Genomic DNA, 22,608 nt, shown 5'->3' with positions numbered 1-22,608 from the left:
GTCCAATGCGTGCAATTTCCAATTTAGCAGCCGTCTCCCCCAGAAGTTAACAGTTCCCTTCTAATATGCAATACTAGCGGCAATGCTAGTACTGAGGGAACACTACTTTCTGGAGAGAAATTTCAATCCAGTACAAGCCTTGAATGTACAAGCCACTTTCCACAGAGAGTTCATGAAACAGGTTCATCATAACTAACAGAAGGACATATAAGTAATGCTTTGGATCAACCAACCTCCATGTCATCCAACACTGCTTCTAAGAATAACCAACAGAAAATTCTGGGCAGCTCACAAGCAGAGGGCAAGCACACCAGCCTTTGCCTCTTGTTTGTTTCTAACATCCGATACTAAAGCCATACATGGGCTTTTCATTTAGCTATTATGGCTAACACCTGAACTCCATAAATTTACTTCTTTCGAAAAGCAATCTAATGGAGTGACCCTCCAGTGACAGGATATTTCAATCTCTACTCAAGTGAAAAACTCCTACTGTTTCACAGACCACTCAGGTTGCAGTTAATCCTGTTCATTCACTATTCTCTTCTGGTAGTGGTCATCTAGCCCAGCATTCTATTTCTAACAATAATCATATATTTGTGTGAAACTGCTTAAAAGGAGTTCAAATTTATGAGATTATCTCTCATAACATACACATGTGAATTCCATATGAAACATATGAAACACCGTATTTTATTATACACTATAGCAGTCTCTGAAAAGTAAATATTGGCTAAGTTCCTGGATACTATCACTGTCACACACAGCACTCTGTCCCACAAAGTGGCATTGCCATTGCTACATTTTTATTACATTAACTGGCAGGAACCAGTTCCTCCACCCCAAAACAAGTTTCAGCAGAGGTGGAAAGAGGTTTAGGGTTAGGACTACATAAATTCCTTATGGTGTTCCTGAATATGACCCTATATTTGGTCTCATGTAACTGGAAGGCCTTACTCAGGAAAGAAGTATGGAACTTAACAGTGCTGGAGGCAAAACAAGGGCTGCTACATTTCACCCTTTGCCAATTGTACAGACACAAATAATGCTTAAACTGAACCCTGTGAATGCTACCTAATCTGAGTAAGGGACATGTCTAGTAATACTCTAACCTAATAATCCAACCTAATAATCAAGCATGTCTATATGGAGACATGGGACAATAGTGGGTAAAGAATTCCCGGTTCAGAAAGTGGGAAGTTAGAGTGCTTCAAGATGAGGCATTTATTGTGCAATCACTCAGTTTCATCCACAGATTTTTACAGAAAGAGTCCTGACATTGGCACAATCTATTTCTAATCAGGGGTTACATCCATCTTTTTTTTTAAACAACAAAATATCCCGTAAGAAAGGAAACCAGTGCCAACAAGAAAATGTGCAGTTGAGGCAGAGGGGTAGAGTTGGTGGATAGTTTGCACCTATTCCCTGAATACTGAAATCCTGGTTTTTACTTATTTATTACATGTTTGTATCTCCCAAAAGTCAAAGCTCTCTAGAAAGTTTATAACAATTGTTCAAAATTGATGGATCAGCAGTAAGAGGCGTTCAGTGTTATAACCAGACTCTATACACATTTACTAAAGGATAAATGCTGCTGTGTTCAGGGGGTTCTTTTTCTGCTTTGTATGCTGTGGAATGCCTATGGAGGATTTGCCTTGCTGGGCAAAAAGTAGCCCTGCAAATGGAAACCCAGGGCAAGCTATGGAGAAGGGAGACTGAGGATGAAGGGGTAAATTTCCAATTGATTAAAAAAATAAGCAGAAAAGTTCAGGTTGTAAAACTGAGCAGAAAAGCTCAGGAATTACACTTCCATTGTAAACATGGTTACTCAAAAATTAGGCTGTAATCCATTAGTCCTGTACTGCAGGTGCTTTTTGAAAAATATTTTAAACATACAGACAAAACAAGTACAAAAATGGTACTAAGGGGCATATGGTTTAAAATATCAGGAAAAGGGATTCTGTTGACTATGAGGGGTTGGGAAAGGATCAACACAGTCCATTTACTTTTCACACTTGCTTTGAGTTGCACATGCTCAAAAAGCAATAGCTACCTTGAAGTGTGAACACTTAATAGGCATTCTTCTATTGAAATATTTAGGGAGAATTTACTGACTCATCTACTGCCAACTTATCCCACAGAAAACATGCAGAACAATGGCCTACTGTCCTGCTCATAATAATTTTGGTAATGTATGTCTGTCCCATCCTAATACTCACTTTCCTGAATTTCAATTCTTAAGGACAGCAGTGACGACTTTAACATCTTCCCAATGCTAATAGGGCAATTCAAAAGAATTATTCAGTATTATTCTTATAAACGTTTCCCCTAACTTTTTAAGCACTCTGAATTTAAAATTTTTAAAAATTTTATGTACACTTCATTGAACTTTTTTTTGGTGTTTTTTCTGCAGCTAATTATATACAATATATTTCACTAGGGGAAACTCACAGAATAGAGTTGTAAATTAGAACAGTAAAATAGAAGACTCAAAACTATATGCCAAATTCAAAATCCGTATCAAAAACAAAAAGTAAAGAAGCTCTCATACCTGTTGCAGTCCCACTGTCACACGGCAGCAGCACTCCTGTTACTGGTTGTGCGTTGTTTGGATTTGTTCCAGATGCTGGAGATGGAGATGACCCTACTCCACTCCCGAGGAGCATACAAGATGGCGGAGGGGGCTGCCCACGTTTCAGTAACACTTTGTGGTCCTGCTGGCAACGGAATCGCGGCGGCACCTCCCGAGGCATGTAGCGGGCGGCGCTTGGCGGTTGACCGTTCGGCACTGCCACCCTTTTGGCATTGTTGCCACCGTTGACAGGTGGCGATGGAGAGCTGCCAATTGGGCTGGCGGTCACTGGTTGGCTTAAACTTGGTTTTGTCGCTTCGGGCACTACAATGAAAACCAAACTGGTGTTCTGAATAGTCTTGCAAACTGAAATGTACTTACATTACCACAGTATAAGTAAAGGCAACAGTCATTGCCTAATGTATTCTCAAGGCAATCAAATTCATCAAAGGAACTTCCTCATGTTTAAGCTTCAAAAACTCACTGTTAAAATGAAACTAATATGGCTGCTGCCATTATTCAGAATTAAGGAAATTTAATCCAGAATATCTATCCATGAAGACCCACTAAAAGAAGTTACTGCTGCTGAAATTTTTCTACTGAATCCCCAGTACCAATCTGTGAACTACTCCTGGACTTTGACAGTACAGTACAAAGTGAGTTGTTTTCTATGCCATAGCACAAACGATACAAAATTTAAGTGGAGAACACACGCACGCACACAGAGTTCAGACAGAATGATAATGCAGAGTCAAGTGTGGGTTCATCATGGGTTGCTGTTGAAACATGGGCTAGTGTTCTCTGAATCCAGGCAGAGAGGCACACATGCATACATGTGTACTGGGGGATTCTCAAAGTGCTTGCATATCCCTTAGCTTACATTAGAGCAATAAAACAAGGTAAACCAAGTTTGATAAAGATCTGTTTCGATGTTCTTGAGACACTATTTACTAACACAAATGACCAAGACCTCAGTTTATTCAGGTGATAAACCTGGACCAGAAGAAATCTGCTGAACATATTTCTATTAATATGAAAAGAAAACAATAATTTAAGTGGAGTAACAGAAGCAAATAATTCAGTCAAAGAAATTTTAGATGCATTGTAAGATGACAGATGAATAAAAGAATTGAAGAAAAGACAAAAGACTGAAGAGGGGTTAAACGATTTGCTTCAGTCTTTACTGCTACAGATAGAGAAATATTTTTATACCTGGGATGCAATTTTCTGTGCGGAGAGGGGAGGCATATCAAGAGAACTGCATCAAATAAATTCAACTATTCTTAAAAGAACTGATAAATCAAGAGGTATGAGAACTGGATGCTAGTCCAAATCCTTTCCCTTTTTAAAGGATAAGGAAGTTTGACCTCTAAGGCTAATGGCATTCCATTACACTACAGCTACATTAGTTAAACTCATATAGAAGAAAAAGCTTTTTTGAGGGTAAAAAAGGGAAGTTTAACAAATCAGTCTTATAGAATGTAAGGCAACATGTAGAATGAAGTCATCCAGTAGATGTATCAAGCTTTCAAATACCTTTTGATCAGTGACTTTGTTCATTAATACAGTTATATATTTAATCTTTTTGGGTGCCAGGTAACTTTCTTATTTTCATTTTTTAATCTTGTTTTGGGAGCAAAGTATTCATTGCATGGGTGATTTATGGCATGCATTTTTTAGATTTTGATGCTACTTTTACTTTGAAAACCTTTTTGTAAGCAACTCTGAATGGCTTCGGATGGATTGCTACAAATAGTTTCCATACCACTCAATGTCCATATTTTTCAATAGAGTTAGTTCATATGTCCAATTGCAAAATTATTATATTGCAGAGTGATCAAATAATATTGAACAAGACTAAGTCCTCCACCAAAGTGTACTAAGAAAACCTAGCAGCCCTGTAGAGGACAGCAAAGTCACTTCTTAAGACTGAAAACATTTTTTTTTAGAAGCAAATGAACAGAACAATTTTCACAACAGGACAAAATTAAATATGATTTCCTTTAAGGTTCTAAGTTGCAGTTGATGCTATTTATGTTATGCATAACCTACCTAGAGTTAGGACTGCCAGTAAGGTTTACAAATGAACCTGAATTACTCATGTTAAAACTGCAAGGAGACTGCAAAGAGTTCCTAAAGAATCTCTTTATTCTAGAGAAAACAGGATGCAAAATAATAAATGAGATTCAAAGTCCAACTTAAAAACAAGATGATGATGGGGGTTGTACGATCTTTGAGAATCCAGTATTTTAGGTCATAGTGGGAAGCTTTATTATGTGGTAGTATCAATTCACTATGTGGAAAAAGAAAGAAGATTCTAAGTTGGATTTATTTCAACATATATATCCCATATTTTACCCCTTATAAAAAGGCAGCTCACAAACAATAAGATAAAATACAGTAAGATTAAAACAATAGCCAAACAGAGTAGCTGACCAGCTGATGAAAACAGCAATAAAATTCTATAACCTCCCATACACTACCCACAACAATATCATAGGTTTTATACCACAGTGGAAGTCAGTTAGGTAAAATGCACTGGAGGGGAGGTCCAAAGGTCTAGGTGTGATACCAGAAACAGCCCTCATCCCATTTTCAAATCTAAGATGGGAAGAGAGAGAAGGGCCCCTGTAGAGTATCCTGACGTGCAAGTAGGCTCATATCAGAGGAGCAGCTCTTTCAGATATCCTGACTCAGAACCTTGTACTGCTTTTAAAATGCAAAACTAGCTCTTTCAAGTGGGTCTGGAAACAAATAGGGAATGCCTGTACAGTTTTTCCACCAGTGCAGTTTTTCCAACAGAGGAGAACATATTCCTAATACTTGACTCCAGGCTTGGCTGCTACATTTTTAAAAACCTATTTTCTGGAAACTTTTCTAAGGCAGACCCAGGTACAGATTATTGCTGCAGTGTGGTCACAGTGCAACTAAGGTATTTGTTACTGTAGCAAAATATGTGTCTTCCAGAAACAGATATATAGTACAGGCCAGGAAGATATGCATACATGCAGGCAAATATATTTAACTCATGCAGACCTTGGGGAATGTATTTAGATCAGGAGTTTTATGATATCGCAACAACTAGATCATATTCCAATGCATACTGGAGTATAGTTTAAACCATGTATGCTAATTTTCCATTTTTAAAAAAGCACAATTTTCTTCATCAGCCAGCAAGCAGGTTCCATGAATTTCCAATATCTTAAAGGAAGAGGAGGGCAGTTAATTAGTGTTGGGGAACAAGTAGCTTTAATTCCTGCCTTTGCTAACATATGACTCAATTATTCTATTATTTATTTATTATTTTAGTTATTTATTTAGGAGACTTCTATGCCGCCCCATTCGCCAAAGACTCGGGGCAGCTCACATCCATAAACAAACTTCCATATGAAAAACACAGAAACACTCGTGCTACAACCAACACAATGCATTTAGGCCCATATACAATTAACCTGAACTATTACATCTGATGTAAGGAATGAAGAATATACCCACAAAGAACCATATATTTACAAGTTTCTCTTTCCTCCGACTGAGGACTTGGCTTAGAGCAGTATTTTATTTTAAGTATGATTTGAAAAGTTTTAAGTAAATCACTTAGGGATATTATTATACTTAGTGATACATAAATATTAGAAAAATAATAAATGCAATATACTTTATATATATTCTCTATGCTCTGTTCATAAAATACCTCCTAACATTAGATGCTTGGATTCATCTTTTCTCTAATAAGAGAAAATACATTCGGCTGGAAGAAAAAACACTTTTCAAAGTGCAAGAAATGAATTTTTTTTAAAAAAATTAAAAGCTGCTTACCTTTGGTTTTTTGATCTGTGACCTGAAAGTTAAATAATAAGAATAAATAAACCTAGATGCCATTACTTTTTAAACTTCCAAGTGGAAGTTAAGCTTGTTTTAAAAGTAAGATTACGTATATGGTGAAAGTTAACATGCTTAGGTATGTTAAAATGTCAGCAAAAGAACTCCTAGTATTCCTATCAGTATGCACACATTTATTAATAAGTATTTTACCGAATGGCTAACTTTTGTATAAGGTATTTTTGTAAGTAAGCCTAATGAGGAAAACAGACCCTAATCTTGGTAGTAGGATTCAGATCTCAAGAATATTCAATATACTGACAAAATAATTAACTTCACCCATATATAAAACAAATCCACAAGCCCACTGACTTCAGACAACTGGCCTATTAGACTCTCTGAACCAGGGGTCCTCAAACTTTTTAAACATGGGGCCAGTTGAAAGGTGCTGGCAATGGGCGCAGACCACCAAGGCGGTGCGGGTGGGGGGCAAGCATGCACAGAGAGGTGCCGGCTTGCTCGCAAGATCATTTTCTCCGAGTGAGTCCAAAATGATCTCCTTGTGAGCAAGCTGCTGCTGGGCACACGCACTGCGAGGCAGAGGCTTGCTTGCAAGGGGATCATTTTCTCCAAGTGAGTCCAAAATGATCTCCACACGAGCAAGCCCCCACCTCGCCGTGCACGCGCGATGAATCCAAAACCTATATGGTGGGCCAGATAAATGGGCATGGTGGGCCAGATCCAGCCCATGGGCCGTAGTTTGAGGACCCATGCTCTAAACTGTTGCTTTCATAAGTGCATACAAGTAAAAGTAAGCAAGGATGCAGATTTTTCAAAGCAAGCCAGGATATTTTTTAAGAGCCAATATGAGAAGCACCAATTCCTCTCCCTGCAGACTACTACATCAGTGGTTTCCTAAAGAGCTGTCACAGATGGAAATGTTAAATTTCTAGCACATAAATTCTATACAAATTAAGTACCCAGTTCTCATTGAAAAGATAAAAGCTATTCAGAAAGTTAAACAGGCCTGGAATGAAAATGAGACAGCATTTGTTTTTTCCAAGCTGTTACAGAGTTTAATTATTGGAGTGACTTTTGAATTCAGACTAGTAAGAAAACTGAGACTAATACTTCCAAGCAAACATTTTCACATAATATTGGCACACTGGTAAACCACTTTGCCCAAGAAGAATGTACAGAGAGGATCCAAATCATATCTAGGAAGATTACTGTACATATGTAGAATCAATAAACGCAGTCTATCCTGTGGGAAGGAAAGGAAAGGAAAAACAGATGGGGGGCACTCTCACCTGCTCTTTGGCTCAATTCAGACAATCTTCCAAATCATATTTAGAAGACTGAGGAAGTGCAAAGCCTTTAAGCAGTTAACAAAAGCTCAGTGGTATCTGATCCTAAAGGACAAACAGGACTCAAAACGCTACAAAGAAATCGAAGGTCCACATCCAGACACAGCAATAATTTGAGAGGCTATTCCAAGCACAACAGAACAGAGATTCCAATCAAGTGCCTGCTCCTCAAACAGCAGGAGGGAAAAATTCATATGGCTTCTATTTATGTAATTCATATATAATTGTAATAATTCAGGAAAAGTGGGAACAGTCAGGGTGTAGTGTAACTACAAAATGCCCAAATTCCAAAAATGACTGATTGGAAAGAGGTGAAGCACAGTCTTTGAACAGAAATATTTGCTCAGGTTAATCTTGGGTAACAGGAAAGGCAATTGTTTACATGCAGACATTTTAATTGGGAAAAGGAAACAGTCTTTGGTTAAAAGTATCTATTAAGACAATTCACTTGAATCACAATTAGTGGCATTTCCTTGCAATTAGTGACATTTGCTCACAAATTTGCTTGCTAATATATTATAGCTTTTTGTGGACAACAACAAACAAGGATAAGCAAGCTGCCTTGAGTCCCAATCACTGGGAATAGGTTTACCTGTAACTGTCATTCTTTGGGTGATCATCTGTGCATTCATACATATGGACTTTGCACTTGCAAAGAGCCTATTGCCAGGAAATATTTACAGCTAAGTATTCAGGTGGTGGGAGCCCCTCCTCTTCTTGTTTCCAGGTATCTTAGGGAGACTCCTGCCCATCACCTCAGTTCCTGCCATGGATCTCTAGAAGAGGGGAGGAGAAATCCCCTCTCTGGCCCTATCACCCCTGATGAAAGGGCAATTGTCCAAGGCATGATAGCAAGTGGGGCTGAAGGGTAGGTTGTATGAATGCACTCAAAGAACAAAAGTTACAGGTAAACAACCTGCCTTTCTTTTTTGTGGTCTCTGTGCATCACACATATGCATGACTAGGAGAGGATGGCTACATGGTACATGTGCATCAAGCAGGACTTTAGGCCTAAAAAGCTTCTCGAATGTAGGAAATGTTTGATGGTGGTCTGCTGTGGGTCAAATCCTTCCAGGTGTGCAAAGGCATTCCACTTTGTGTGTGTGCTGTGAAGGCATTCCACTTTGCCAGGTAGGACCTTCCTGTGGACAGCTAAGTGCCATGTCTAGTATGGATGAGTTCTCTGGTGGTAGGGGTGCTCCCCCCGTACCTTGTACCTCCAGGTCATGAGGTACAAGGTTCTGATGTCTAGATAGAGAACTCAGTCCCAGCCCTGTACGATCAGGCCCTGGGAAAGTGGGAGATAAAGTTCCTGTGTGAGAATTGGAGGAGGCAGGCGAACCACAGCTCGCTTGGCCACCATGGACTGATAAGAACTAGTCCGTCCTTTCTTTCCTGATTTTGGTGATCACCTTGATGATTGGGGGAATGGTTGAAAGATGTAGAACAGAGTCCCACCCTGCTGGAGGAAGACAATTCCCAGGAGAAGAAGGGGGGGCATGTTGTGTTGGGGGCTATGGTTCACTGTCATGGAGGACTGTCTCATTCAGAGGACTGCCTTGTTCAGTTGCCACCCATGCAAGTCAAGAGATGCATGGCCAAAAGTGTCTGTCAGGATGTTGCTCTTGCCTGCCACATGGAATCACCGTGATTGTAATGTCTCTGGCGATGCTCCAATTCCATATGTTGGGTGTTCATTTAGTGAGCAATATGGATCATGTGCTTCCCTGAGGCAATCTGGACACACTGACTGAGCAGGAAGGCTAGGAAGGTGATCAATGCCTTGCAGATGGCCAGTATCTCCTGAAAACCAGTATTTCTGCTGGCCTCTTCATGATCCCATGACTCCTGGGGTTTGCAGGCACTCACAGTGTACTCCCCAGCTGTTCTGAGATACATCTGTGGTGACAGAGAGTGTTGGCTCTGGGGGAAGGAAGCTGATCCCTGCTGCAAGGTTGTGAGGAATGGTACACCACAGAAGGCTGCTCTGGACAAAAGGCAGAATGTCTAGGAGGGTGCGGTCATCCTCTATGCAGAAGATGTGGACAAACAACAGGTGAAGGGGTGTCATCTGAAGTCTGGGATGAAGCAGACCACTGCCACTGTGACAGCCATGAGTCTGAGAAGCTTCTGCAATGCATGAGCCATGGTGGACACTCCTGAGCTGAGGTTGGCTACCTTGTTGTACAGTGCGGTTGCTCTTGGTTCTGGGAGGAGAACTTTTGTTGAGACTGAATTAAGACAAGCCCCTGTGAGGAGGATGGATTGCAAGGGAGAAAGGACAGATTTTTCAAGATTCAAACACAGTCCTCAGTTCTGCAGTAAACAGCAGGAGGTGTGGACCAAGTGTTTGTCTTTGATGAGGCTACCAGGAACCAATCATCAAGTTGTGGGCAGACCTGTACTCCCTGGAACTGGAGGTGCGTGCATGCATGCAGACCACTGCCATGCATTTTGTAAAGACCCTTGGGGCAGCTGAGAGGTCAAATGGGAGCACTGAGAACTAGAATGTCTCCTCCCCGATTTGGAAGCATACAAAATATCTGTAATGGTGGTGTAAACTACAGTGATGTGGATATAGGCATCTTTGAGGCTGAATAAGTCTCGCTGCAGTAGTGCAAAGATACCCTGCAGGATGACCATTTGAAAGCTCAGTGTTATGTACCAACTGATGACTCTGAGGACCAGGATCAGTCTGAGTCCCCCATTCTGCTTTGATACCATTTAGTACCAGGAGTAGAAACCTCTGGAGAGATTAGAGTGGACTGTTTATATGACCCACTTAGACAGTAACATGTCAACCTCTGACAGTTGCACAGGGGTGTGCCTTTTATGGCACCAAGAAGAGGGTGGTCATCTTTCCACAATGGATCAGACCTATGAGTTTGAGCTTATTGTTTCCCATGTGGGGGAGGAATTGGGGGAGAGAGGTGTTTGGGGCTGCCAGTGGAGATGGTCAATATCAGCACCACCCACATGGGAATCACTGTTCTACAGCTTGCAATATAGTGCTTACAGCAGAGACTGCAATAAAATGGCTTTGTAACTAAATTTAATCTAGTGATCTTCTCATTGAGACACATAAAATTGAGAGGAGGATTGTGTAAGTTGCCTTGAGTTCCTTTCAAGAGAAAAAAAATAGTAGGGATACTTAATGTGAGAATGATTAAAAGTAGTAATATTTCAAAATTATCTAATATATTGCTTTTCCTACTATAGCCTTATATTGGAAAGTTGGGTATGTAAAGACTGGGATATGGCTAATGGCTACTACATATAACAAACTGAAAATGATAAACCTACCCATATTCAGATATAGGGGCTGGACTAAATTTTTTTTTTTGTTCCTTTTCCTTCTCTCCCAGATTCTGTTCATTCTACCAATATAAGAACCTAGAGCTAACATCTCTGAACCAAGATAACCATGTGAGATCAAACAAAAGTTTTCCAGTATAAGAATATTTAGATTTGGTGAGCAGGAAATGTCATCCAATCTATTGGATGGGGCTGGAAAGCAAGTTATTTTGGAACATGGACAGTTGGTCTTGTATCTATCCTTATGGAAACAATGTATCAGCCAGAGTTCAGGATCTGATCCACAGCTGCTTGAGAGCCAATCCAAACAGATTAGAATGGATTCATGTGGTTATGCAAGCAAACTGAGATCAGTACAAAGACTACAGGGTTTATAAACAGAAGCTGCATTCTAGGAGTACTTTTTAGATCCAGAAACAGATTCTCAGCTTAGTTCTTTAAAGCAGAATTGGGCAGATTTCAGGCTTGCAAGATCTACTAGAACCCTGAAGTCCACAAAATACCATCCCAGGCGGAAAAACATATATGCCGAATTAAGGAACAGGATGCCTCTGATCATGTGCTCAGCCCAGAAATCTGTAATCAGTGCAAGAATCAAACTCAAAAATCTTTTACACAAAAATCCAGTTGTGGTTTTCTCTCAAGTATTCTTTTTGAGCATCTTGATAATCTGGTCAACACACAGGACTAAGTCAGGGTTCATTTAACCCTTCAGGTCTTCCTCTGAAACTGTGGTCTCAAAGGGGGGAACCTTTATCTCTCTCTGGGCGCAGACTAGATTTCACAGTCAAGAGGAGGCAGGTACTCCTGCTCCTCTACAGCTAGAACTAGCCTTGGAAGAAGCAGCCAAGGAGCCTCGACCGTAGGAATATTCTTTGATAAGAAGCCAGCAGGCAGACTAAGCTTAGAAGAGGCTGCCTTCTAGTCAGTGCCAGCAAAAGATGGAAGCTGTCAACCTCAGACTAGATTTTTCCACAGGGCTGGATTAAAAAAAGAGGAACTTCTGCTGTTCTGTCCCTGTATAAATGCTTGCACACAGGCAAAGGAGGTTTGTGATTGCAATGCTGGAGGTTCTTTGTTGGTCTACTGCTGAATCCTGAACAACTGCAGGCCTTGAATCCTGTGCCTTGGGAACCAATTTTTGATTATACTTCTGGACTTTAAGGCCATGTTTCTGGCTCCTGTTGGAGCATGTGAGTTTATTTGGGCTTGGGTACATAATGGACCCTGATCCATGAACTCTGGTGAAGTGTCTGTGTTTTTAACATACTGTAAATAAACGTTTGCTGTTTTGTTAACAAGAACTTGGTTGCTTATTTTTTACTTGATTTATGAAACTGCACCCAATACTCTGCTATGTCACAAGGGAGCTGGGTCTTGAGTAAACCTATGTTTGGTGCCCTACACAGAGTTTGTTCCAACACCTGAACAAAACTTTTGTTTGTTTTCAGTTCCTGAGTTGTTTCCTTCTTCCTTCACTGCCTCTCTCCTTGTATCCTAAATGCCTTTGTTTTTTAATGTTTTAATTTTTGATAGATAAAAAGAACAAAACAAAGGAAAAGAAATATAGAAAGAAAGAAAAATGATACAAAGGGACTTTACACAAAAATTACATATAGCACTGAGGGAACTTACACAAGAAGTCAGTAATTATTACTTCTATCAATTCTATAACTACTAATTTGACTTAATACTTGGTTATTCAAAAAAGGCTTTAACATGGGTAATCAGGTTAATAATAATTCACTTTATAACATCTTCACAAATCCACTAGCAATTAGCAATTGATTTTTTCTTTCTTCCCCAGATAAAACAGTATCATAACAAAATTAGATTCATAAAGTGAATATATTAATTTGATCATTGTATACACAATACCTAACAGTAACACCCTCAATTGCTAATTGAAGGATATAATAGGCTTTCTATTTAACATAAAATTATTTAACTGTTCTACTACTTATAGCTGATCAGTAAATGTATCAGTTAGGTAATCCTTACATAAATTACATTTTTTCTCAATTATTAAGTAAACTATGTATATTAAGTATCCCATTTATCATTAAAATATTTGGCCAGTCCCCTATTTATATATCCCAAATACCTTTGTGATTCTGTAGTATTGGCATATTATTTCTGTTTAATTGCTCTTGCTCCATAGCCTGGTAAAATAAATGATGACCAATCCATGGTTTGCTAATGCAGACATGTGTGCACAGCTCGACAACACAGAGTTCAACAACCCATAACACGGGTAAATATTATATGTGAACAGGGTCCATTCAGCAGAGGATGGAAGTTTTTGAAAAACTATTTATTTTCTTAGACAAATTGGGAGTCTACTGAACTGAGCTCCAGGGCATGTGTAGCAGGAGTGGGCAACATGATCCTACAAATATGTTTGGTTTACAACTCTCATTAGACATCACCATTATAACCAAAACATATAAACCATCATAAAGCATACGCACACCCATGCTTTAAAGCAACCCTATAATTTTTATTTACTCACAAGTCTGAGAAGACAGCAATTGTCAGGCAAGCACACAAGCAGAAAACTACACAAGACAAATCAAATGCTTCTGCAGCTTATTCAGTACTGTGAGGGCACTTTACAAGGAAGGTCCTGATGTCCATATTCACCAACCATAAATAAATACTCAGATACCTGTCTTACCTTCTGAGTTGATTCTTTTTTTTTCTTATCCTCTTTCTTTCTTTTCTTGTCTTCCATTAACTGTTCTTCCTTTTCTTGCTCCTTCTCTCTGTTAAAAGTGTAACATTACAGTTTATTGCTACATATATTATGTCCTATTCCAAAAATCAAAAAATCAAAACCCAGCATCAAAAAGATATTATTCATCTCTATATTCTGTAAAGCAGCAAATCAACCACAAGACAGCAATTCTCAATTCTATACGATGCTGGCCTACATCCCCAAAAGCTATAGGCATGCAGGACAGAAAATCTGCATAGTTAGAGATTTCCTTCAAGCTCAACATTACTGACATGCTAAATATGAACTGGTTTTGAAACGTAATAGAAAGCTGTTAAGCTCCTTTAGTAATAGAAGTTTGTCAGGGAAAAATTCAGAAGAAAGTTTCATCTGCACTGCTTTCATCCCATGTATACATAGAGCATTTTTGGGATGCTATGTTCCAACAGAAATTTTTGTTCTGGAAGATCATTTCCAAAAGGTGGGCTGTTCCACCATATGGCATTTGGTATGCGAAGTACAAGGATCTCTATTGCTTCCCATGTACTTTAAAATATACCAGTGCTAGAAAAGATCAATAAGATGTTAGGACTATAATATGTAATCTATGTCTTTACCTTCTTTTTACTTCCTAATTATAGTGAAATGGTGGATATCATGAACCAATGCTTGCAAACAATTCTCACTTACACGGGGCTGAAATAGGTGAAACTTAATCCAGATAGTATAAGATGTGCTGGTAATCAGGCAAGCTGGAAATCTAGGTATATTATACATTCTTGATGGGGTTACATTCTCCTGAAGCAGCAAGTATACAATCTGGGGTGATCTCAAACCAAGTCTTCTCTCTGGAGGCCTGAGTGACAGCAATAGTCTGTCTAAGAGTATCTTTTGGATTTGAGAGCAGATACTGCACATGGATAAATCAGGCCTGGCCTCAGATACTCATACCTTAGTTATAGCCAATCCATACTACTACAATGCTCTTGATATGCTTACCTGAAAAACTGTTCAGAACAGAAACTGGTGTACAATGTGGCCACCAAACGTTCTGTGCTTGATGATCTCAGTACATTACACCACTTTAATATCAACTGGTAGACTATTTCTGGATCCAGCTTAAAGCGCTTTATTCATCTCCAGCTCATCCTCAAAAAATACAGTTGTCAACTACTAGGGACAGGGCCTTTCAGTACTGCTTTACATGGGAGAGACAACAGGTTCTTGTCTCTTCTCGTTTTTAGAGAGAAGATTATTGTTTTTTTAATTCAGCATTTTAATATTTGTTTTAAATTGCTACTGCTTTTTAATTTGTTTTAATTACCTTGAATGTTATTTTTTCATTTGGTAGGTGTTTGTGATTTCAGTACCTTTCCTTCCCCTAGTAGTCCTCCCAGTCTCTGAAAGCCTCTTTTAGGAGTTCATGGATCTTAATGAATGGTATGGATTTGGGGGAGAGACTGATAAACAGGGGATTTCCAAGTGTATGACAGAGGCACCTTCCACAAACAGAAACTCTATTAGGAGAAATTACTAGTGCCTAATTATCAGTAACTCCATGCCATGACACATGACACATTCCCTCAATCCTCTGAATCTGCCTTTTTGGAGATTCTGGGGTCTGTCAGAGTAAGGAGATGCTGGCAAATTAAGTCTCCACAAATTCCCTTTTGGCAGTGTGAAATTATATACCATACAAAACATTATATGCATGTTTTATTATTTCTCACACAATTTCGAATACATTGTGGGAAAGTGAGGTAAAATATGAAATATATATATTTTAATATTATTACATGACAGTTCTAGGCACCTTGTATTAATTTGAAATTTGCATCCATAATGATAGAATGCACCTATTTGCATCTCAGTCATTTTGAAACATTTGAAACATGAAACTAATGTCCAAGATACAATTTTTACTCTATTGTAGTCGAATTAAACTCATTTTATGTAAGCAAGAACTCAAGAGTTTAATTGGCCTTAGAAGCCAAACATGACTCAGTAGAGAGGATTGGTTACAAAGCTTGAAATGTGCCTTCAAAAACCACTGCATGGTCAGAGAAAAATTTTCCTATTCTTCCCAAATCTAAAATTCAAGGTGGAGAGATGCAGACAGGGATCATTCATGCATTCTTGAGTGCTTCAAAAGACATTAAGAAAATCACTCTGTCAACCCTTCTTCCCAGCTTTAAGCTGAAGAGGAAAGTTGTGGCTTGCCCGTTTAGCACTGTGATTCCAAGGTGCTACAAAAGCCTCAGAAGCACAGTTTGTTTGTTAAAAGCTTTTGTATGCCATCCTTTCTATAAATATCTCAGATATTTAAATATCTCAGTTCCAGAACAAGCTGCCCTTTCTTCCAAACTTGAAGCAAGAGTAGAGCAGACAGGGCAAATCATAATTTCTGTTCTGCTGGATTAGAGAGCTGGGGTACATCTGTTTTATTTCTATATCGCCAAATAGCCAAATCTGTCTGGTCAGTTTATAACACATACAGTATAAAATAGAACTATGCTTCTGTTTCAAACAAAATATATTTCATTCTAGGCTTCCAAAATTCTTCCTAAGAGCTTCAGGAAAAGAATAAGGCTTTATCTTCAACCCATTTTCAAGGTTAAGAGAAAGACTGGGGCCTATACTATTCAGAGAGTGGCAGAACACTTGCCATGACAAGTGATACTATGAACTCCTGTAAATTAGAATAAAGGAAATTAGCAGACTCAATGGTTATGTTCTCTTATTGCTGTTAATATGCTTGAAAGTGATTGATCAACTCCCAATGTGTTCCACTGAAAACGCATTTTCATTGTACCAGCAAATTTTATTCACACAAGCTTACATGATCTAACATATTTCAATCCGCTGGCATTAATTTCACAGATAGATTTTCCCTTGGAAGACGCTTCTAAATCTCTCTTGTCCACACTCTATCTGGTACGTTTTGTCAGAGATTTACAAAAGCAACAACTTCATTTAATTCCCAAAATCTATTAAGCTTTTGATAGAAACATTTGAATCTTGGGCAAGAGAAGAACTGCAATTTCTATATGATGTTTAGCTTAATTTAACAACTCAAAAGATTAGGCAATTGGTTCTGACTGAAAAGTCTAGGGTCCAGAGTATTGTGGGCCACACATTTCTTGCATGCCTGAACAAGATAGATGCAAATTGCAACAGCATTTTATAGTATTCTTGGGATAAAAATATGGCATTTCCTATTTAACTCATCCAAAGAGGCATGCTGTAAAATTTTTGTCAACTCTCTATTTTGTTAATTTGTTAAAACGAAGACTCATTTTGAGTCTTTGTAAATCTGCTACACTGTACCTCTTGTAATGTTGTGGGTTCTGTTAAATTCTCTAGGAAAATAAGGATCAATCACACACCATAAACAGAAGATATATTGACAAATACCCAGAAACACAGTTACAAGTGAGATAATTTAGAAATAAAGGACAAGTCAATAAAAGATTCAAGTGCAGACTGAAATTATGAACCTTTGAAAGAGAAGTTCCTGTCCCCATGAACACAATAAAATGGAATGGCTACTATATGTGCAAGTTCTACTATTATTATTAATTACATTTCTATACCACCAGTAGCCAAAGCTCTATGACTTAATTCTTGTAATACTATTGGCTATTTCCTGCATTTTGTTATGATACTGTCAAACAGTGGTCTTCAACCTTCTGGAACATGGGGGCTGCTTTAGAGTGCCCAATGCCTAAGGAGGGTCACATTTTAAATCAAAATGTAGCAAAATGATTAACCTACTGATTTAGATAAATAATAAACATTCAGAGGTCAATGAAGAAATGTTAACTTGAATGCTATCCATTTTGGAACAATATTTTACTGTGGAATCCTTGTATCTAGCTGCACATGTTTACCTAGTCAGTGTGATTTTTGTGGCTGTTTTCTGTTAGCCAAGGCATTGATGTCCAAGTCAAGGTTTGTGAAAGACACACTTAAAATGTCATGTAAATGTTCATCTGAAGGTATTGACCTACACTTGCATTTCACAATTTTCATTCTGGAAAACATTTGTTCACAGATGCATGCGGTGCCAAATTAATCTGACCCATCTAGAAAAAGTTACTTGCATCTTCTGGTGCTACTTCAAATGGATTCTGAAAAATTCCTATTTTCTTTCCATGCTTATGGCAATCGGTGAACCTATTTTGAAATTCCACCTGCATCAGGTTCAGTGCTTTGATGTGTCATTCAACACTGAATTGTAAATTCCTGTCCTCAAATTTTTGTTCACTGCAGCATGAAAAATTGAAAGGTTACTTTCACTGACTTGCTTCACAATTTTTTTTAGTTTTGCTTCAAAAGCTTTCCATTCAGAATACATGTCACACACAAGCGTTCCTTTCCCCTGCAACCTTAGATTCAATGTGTTCAGATACTCTGTGATATCAATTAAGAAAGTCAAATCAAAAATTCATCCAGGTTCAGAAAGTACTTCTTGACCATTTCCTTTCTCCTTTAAAAGGATATCTGTGTCATGATGGAAGACTGAAAAAATGCTTGAGGACTTTGCCTCTGCTAAGCCACCTGACTTTTGCATGCTACAATACATCTCCATTTTCTGCATCTATCTCAGAGAAAATTTTGAAACTGATGATTAAGGCCATGATGCCTGATATAATTAATGCTGGATACAACAATACCCATTACACTTTCCCACTGAAGAATGTTACTACACAAGGCTTGCTGATGAAAGGTGTACCATTTATTTTGCTTCTGACCATTTCTTGCACCATCAAGTTGTGATGCTTTTCAATTTATCCCAACTCAGACCAAGATTTTCTACTAGTTCACACACCTTCAAGAGTGTTTTCTGCAGTGCACACAATGCTTCTGTAATTCTGAAACTGGACTCTATCCCCCTGATCAATATTAGTAGTTGAGCAGTGTCTGTATCATTGCTCTCACCTAATGCCAAAGGAGGGGAAAAAAATCAAAACTCTTTCCTTGACAATCAGAACATGTGCTGAATCTGACCAAACACTTCTTAGAGTTTATTATCAAGCCTATGCTGCAGCTGTGAGGGCTATGAAGAAGGAATTCTTCCCTGCTTCCACTGCATACTCACAGTGCCATCCAATTGAACTAATCCAGGTGGTGAAGGGCCTATTACATTCCTAGGCCAGGCCTTTTACACCCTAAGTAGCCCACTGTGGTGACTTTGCCCAGCACTTCAGGAAAGAAATCACTCAGATTTGCCACGAATTGGACTCCACAGTTGATATGGTCCTTGAACAGGAGGTGTCCTGAGTGCCATCTGGTCCATTTTTGTTGCATAGGTTTCAATTATTGTGACCTGAGGATATGGACAAGATGTTTGGACAAGTCCATCCCATCACCCGTCTACTCAACCCTTGCCCTTCATGGTTGATCACCAAAGCCAAGGATGGGATGTGTATGTGGGTCCAGGAAGTTGTTAACACCTCTCTGAGGGAGGGTCGGGTTCCTGCTTCCTTGAAGGAGCCAATGATCTGAACAAGGTGAGCCTACCATTCTCAGCAATACACAGGAACATGATAGCTGGCTCCCACAGTTGACAGGTTCAACTCAACATGCTTTCTAAAACTATTTTGCTGCAAAAATGTAATTTTTAAAGAGAATTTATCTTGTTCACTTGCACCTCTCCTAGATATATTGAGTAGCTCTTGTGATAGGATTCAAAGTGTCTTTTAACACTGTACTCCTTTAATGCCGAAACAGTTTCAAGGTGTATCAGGCAAACTGCTTTATCCTTGTTTAATACAAAGAAGCACTCATAGTCCATTTGTTAATAAAGACATGGTACTCATCTGCAATTTTTCATTTCATTGAAACAGCACAATCTTTTGCAGACATCTTCTTACAGAATTTTTAGCTGAGCAGCAGTTGCAGAATTTCAATATTATCCTTGAATAAATAATATGAGAAGTATAGTGTAAGGGGTCTAACTCTTCCCTTTCCCATCAATTCCATCCCACTCTGGCTGCTCTTATTTGGGGATTTTCATTTTGACCATGGCAAAGAAGAGATGAGAACCCTGCCTCGTCAGGTTGAAGGAATGTTGGGCCATTTGGATAGGCTAGGAGGAATTTTTAAAAAATGGATTATGAATCAGACCTAGCAGATGGCAGAGTTGCAATCTTAAGTAAATTTTTAATAAACACACTGCCTTGAGGTTCAAATCTACACATGCTAATACTTTAAAAATTGGGGGCCCTCCAAAAAGGGGCAGGTAGGGAGAATGAATGAAAGGGTAGCCTCCCACCTGGAGTAGAGGATATGCCACTAAGTTGGCTTCAAATTATATGCAGGGTGCACATATACACATCACTGCCTGCCAGCCAAGCCTCAATCATGAGAAGCAAAATGGCAGCTGGGGGAAAGGAACTTAGTTGCAGGAAGATGTGGAAAGCTTCCATGCTAAGAAAATACTACTTTCTTCCCAACTCAAGGGGCCACTCATTGGCTCCTTCAATTACAGATGACTGAGAAGACTTCTAGCTGGAATGGGTGGGGGAGGAGAGGCAACAGCAAGTAAGGCAAAAAGTCAGAGCAACCAGCTCTTGTTGAGGAAAGAATGCTTCTGCCTGAAGGAGCAATCTCACCAGTAACCTTGGAAGCCACTTGGAGGAGCCTTGAATTATTATTTATTTAAAGCTTTTATATAAGACTACTACAAGCTTCTCAGGACAGTTTTACAATAAAAGCAACAAAAAATTAAATAGATGGGTGGAGCCTCTAGAAATGTTCAGTATGCAAAACACTTCGTATTCTTTTTGCAAAAATATCAGGCTTTTTACTCTCATTTTCCCATCTTTTTCTGAAAAAGCAGGCCAGATATCTCCTCTACCCATCCACACAGCTACTTTATCTTCCTTACACACATACATAGCCTTCAACATGGTAATGCATGGAGGAGGAGCTAAAAAGCTGAGTGGTACGGGTACCTGAGCTCTGCTGGCTAGCAAGGCACCCAAAATGGCCAAAATATCAGTATGAAGGATAAGACCAAGAGGGGGCTGACAGAAGAAACCATAGAAACCAGAATAAACAATGTTGATCTTGTGTTTTTTGTAAGAAAGGGACAGGAAAAAGAGCAGTTGATGGTGCCACTTGAGGCAAGAAGACCAGTGTAGTTCTGTGGGAAAATGCCTTGAGGGTGTTAACAGTAAACAAGCAGGTTAGAGAGCCACAAAGAAAGAGTCTGGGGGTTGCATGAGGCCTGCAGGTTGAGGACCCCTGCTGTAGAAAGCTAGAGTCCAATTCCAAAGTTTATGAGTTAAATATATGTTATACAGTTTACACTGATACTTGAGGTTGCTATGCCTTTATATTGTTATGTGACACAAATATAAAGACAAGTTCCTTACCTGTGATTATGGTTTAAGTGGTTATCTATCATCTAACAAAGGGCAGTCCAGCTCTTTGTACCTTGAGGGCTACCTGAGACCTTCAACACAGAACATGGGGACCACACAATGAATTACATTTCCATATTGTAAATTAAAGTGTTCACAATATATTTTATTTAATATACACAATATATTAACCATTAAAATAAGGGAGAAAACCTATATGACGTCTCAGAGTTGGCTTTTACCTGCAGAAATCACAAGCAGCTCCTTCCCTGACCGCAGCCCAAGCACAATGATCACTCCCCTCTGGGGTGGCCCATCCCTTTCTTCCCTGTTTCTCCAATCCAAAAACCTTTCCATATGACCCCCCTCCAGCCCCTCCTTCCTTCTTGGAAGTGGTACACTGAGCCTCTTGTACTTGAGCAGATGAACTCTCCCAAGCATGCCCCACCCACTCCTGCTGACATATGCAAAAGCACTCAGCTCCTGAGTGCCTTTGTACTCATCAGCTAGATCAGCACAGACCATGCTGGGGCAAGCTGTTGTGAGGCCACCAGGACAAACAACTCAAGAAGAAAGCAGGACAAGTCAGCAGCCTTGGGAGAGCTCACTGCAATCCTGTCCATGCCTCTGCTGGGATCTGAGAATGGGTGACTTCAAGCAGCAAAAGAATCACAGAACAAGGCCCCAGGGGCTACAAGTGGCCCTTGGTCTTCATGTTGGACCACCATGATCTAGACCATGATCAGTCTTGCTGCCGAAAGAACCCTATTTAGTGCTATGGCAAAGGGATCTATAGCCGGGATGCCCCACATATTGAAGAGTTCTAGTGTGACTGTTGGAGACAGCTCCCACTCAGGTCTCCGGCCTGATTTTAGAAAAGAAATTGCCTTGGTCACCCCGTGAAATGTCTTTTGCTAAGAAAGGACCAGAGGAATGTAACCTTGTTGATTCTCCTGGAAGCTATCGATACCATTAACTATGGTTTTCTTCTGGCTAGACTATCTGGGCTAGTAGCTGGAGGTACTGCACTACAGGGATTCTGCTCCTATTTAGACAGTCTATTTCAAAACATGGTAAGGGAGGAATAGTGGTCTAGCACACCACAGGGCTATATTTTATCCCTCACGCTGGGTAATATCTAAATGAAACTACTGGGGGAGGTTATCCAAAGAAAATTACAGAACTATCAACAATATGGGGATGATACCCAGTTCTTTCATTACTGGTTTTTCGGCGCCAGGTAAAGACCTTTTTATTTAAACATCATTTTAATGGTTAAAATATATGATCTGGCCAGGGCAACTTCTTCTTCCTTCTCTTTTCTCCTCCTATATTCTTTATTTACTTATTTTATACTGTTAATTTTAATTTTATATTATTATGTTTGTATCTCAGTGTATTGTTTGTATTTTTGTATTTAGTGGTAATTTATTATGTTCTATTGTATTT

General features: G+C 39.2%; 1 protein-coding gene across 5 annotated transcripts in view; it reads right to left on the bottom strand.

The window, feature by feature from the left end:
• Window positions 1-22,608, bottom strand: part of TNRC6B (trinucleotide repeat containing adaptor 6B) — a 147,883-nt gene that overhangs the window by 78,827 nt on the left and 46,448 nt on the right. For 4 of the 5 annotated variants that reach the window (XM_044454837.1, XM_044454839.1, XM_044454838.1 and 1 more), the window contains 3 exons: window positions 13,751-13,838; window positions 6,389-6,410; window positions 2,549-2,893 (listed from right to left, as the gene is read on the bottom strand). In XM_044454837.1, coding sequence (XP_044310772.1) covers window positions 2,549-2,893; window positions 6,389-6,410; window positions 13,751-13,838 — 455 coding nt within the window. Of the gene's footprint in view, window positions 1-2,548; window positions 2,894-5,605; window positions 5,771-6,388; window positions 6,411-13,750; window positions 13,839-22,608 lie in introns of those variants that run through there. The other variant, XM_044454840.1, reaches the window with a different exon arrangement.

Source organism: Varanus komodoensis, unplaced genomic scaffold, assembly GCF_004798865.1.
Source record: "Varanus komodoensis strain SLA01 unplaced genomic scaffold, ASM479886v1 scaffold8, whole genome shotgun sequence".
Lineage (NCBI taxonomy): Eukaryota > Metazoa > Chordata > Lepidosauria > Squamata > Varanidae > Varanus > Varanus komodoensis.
This window is presented reverse-complemented; position numbering and strand designations above follow the sequence as displayed.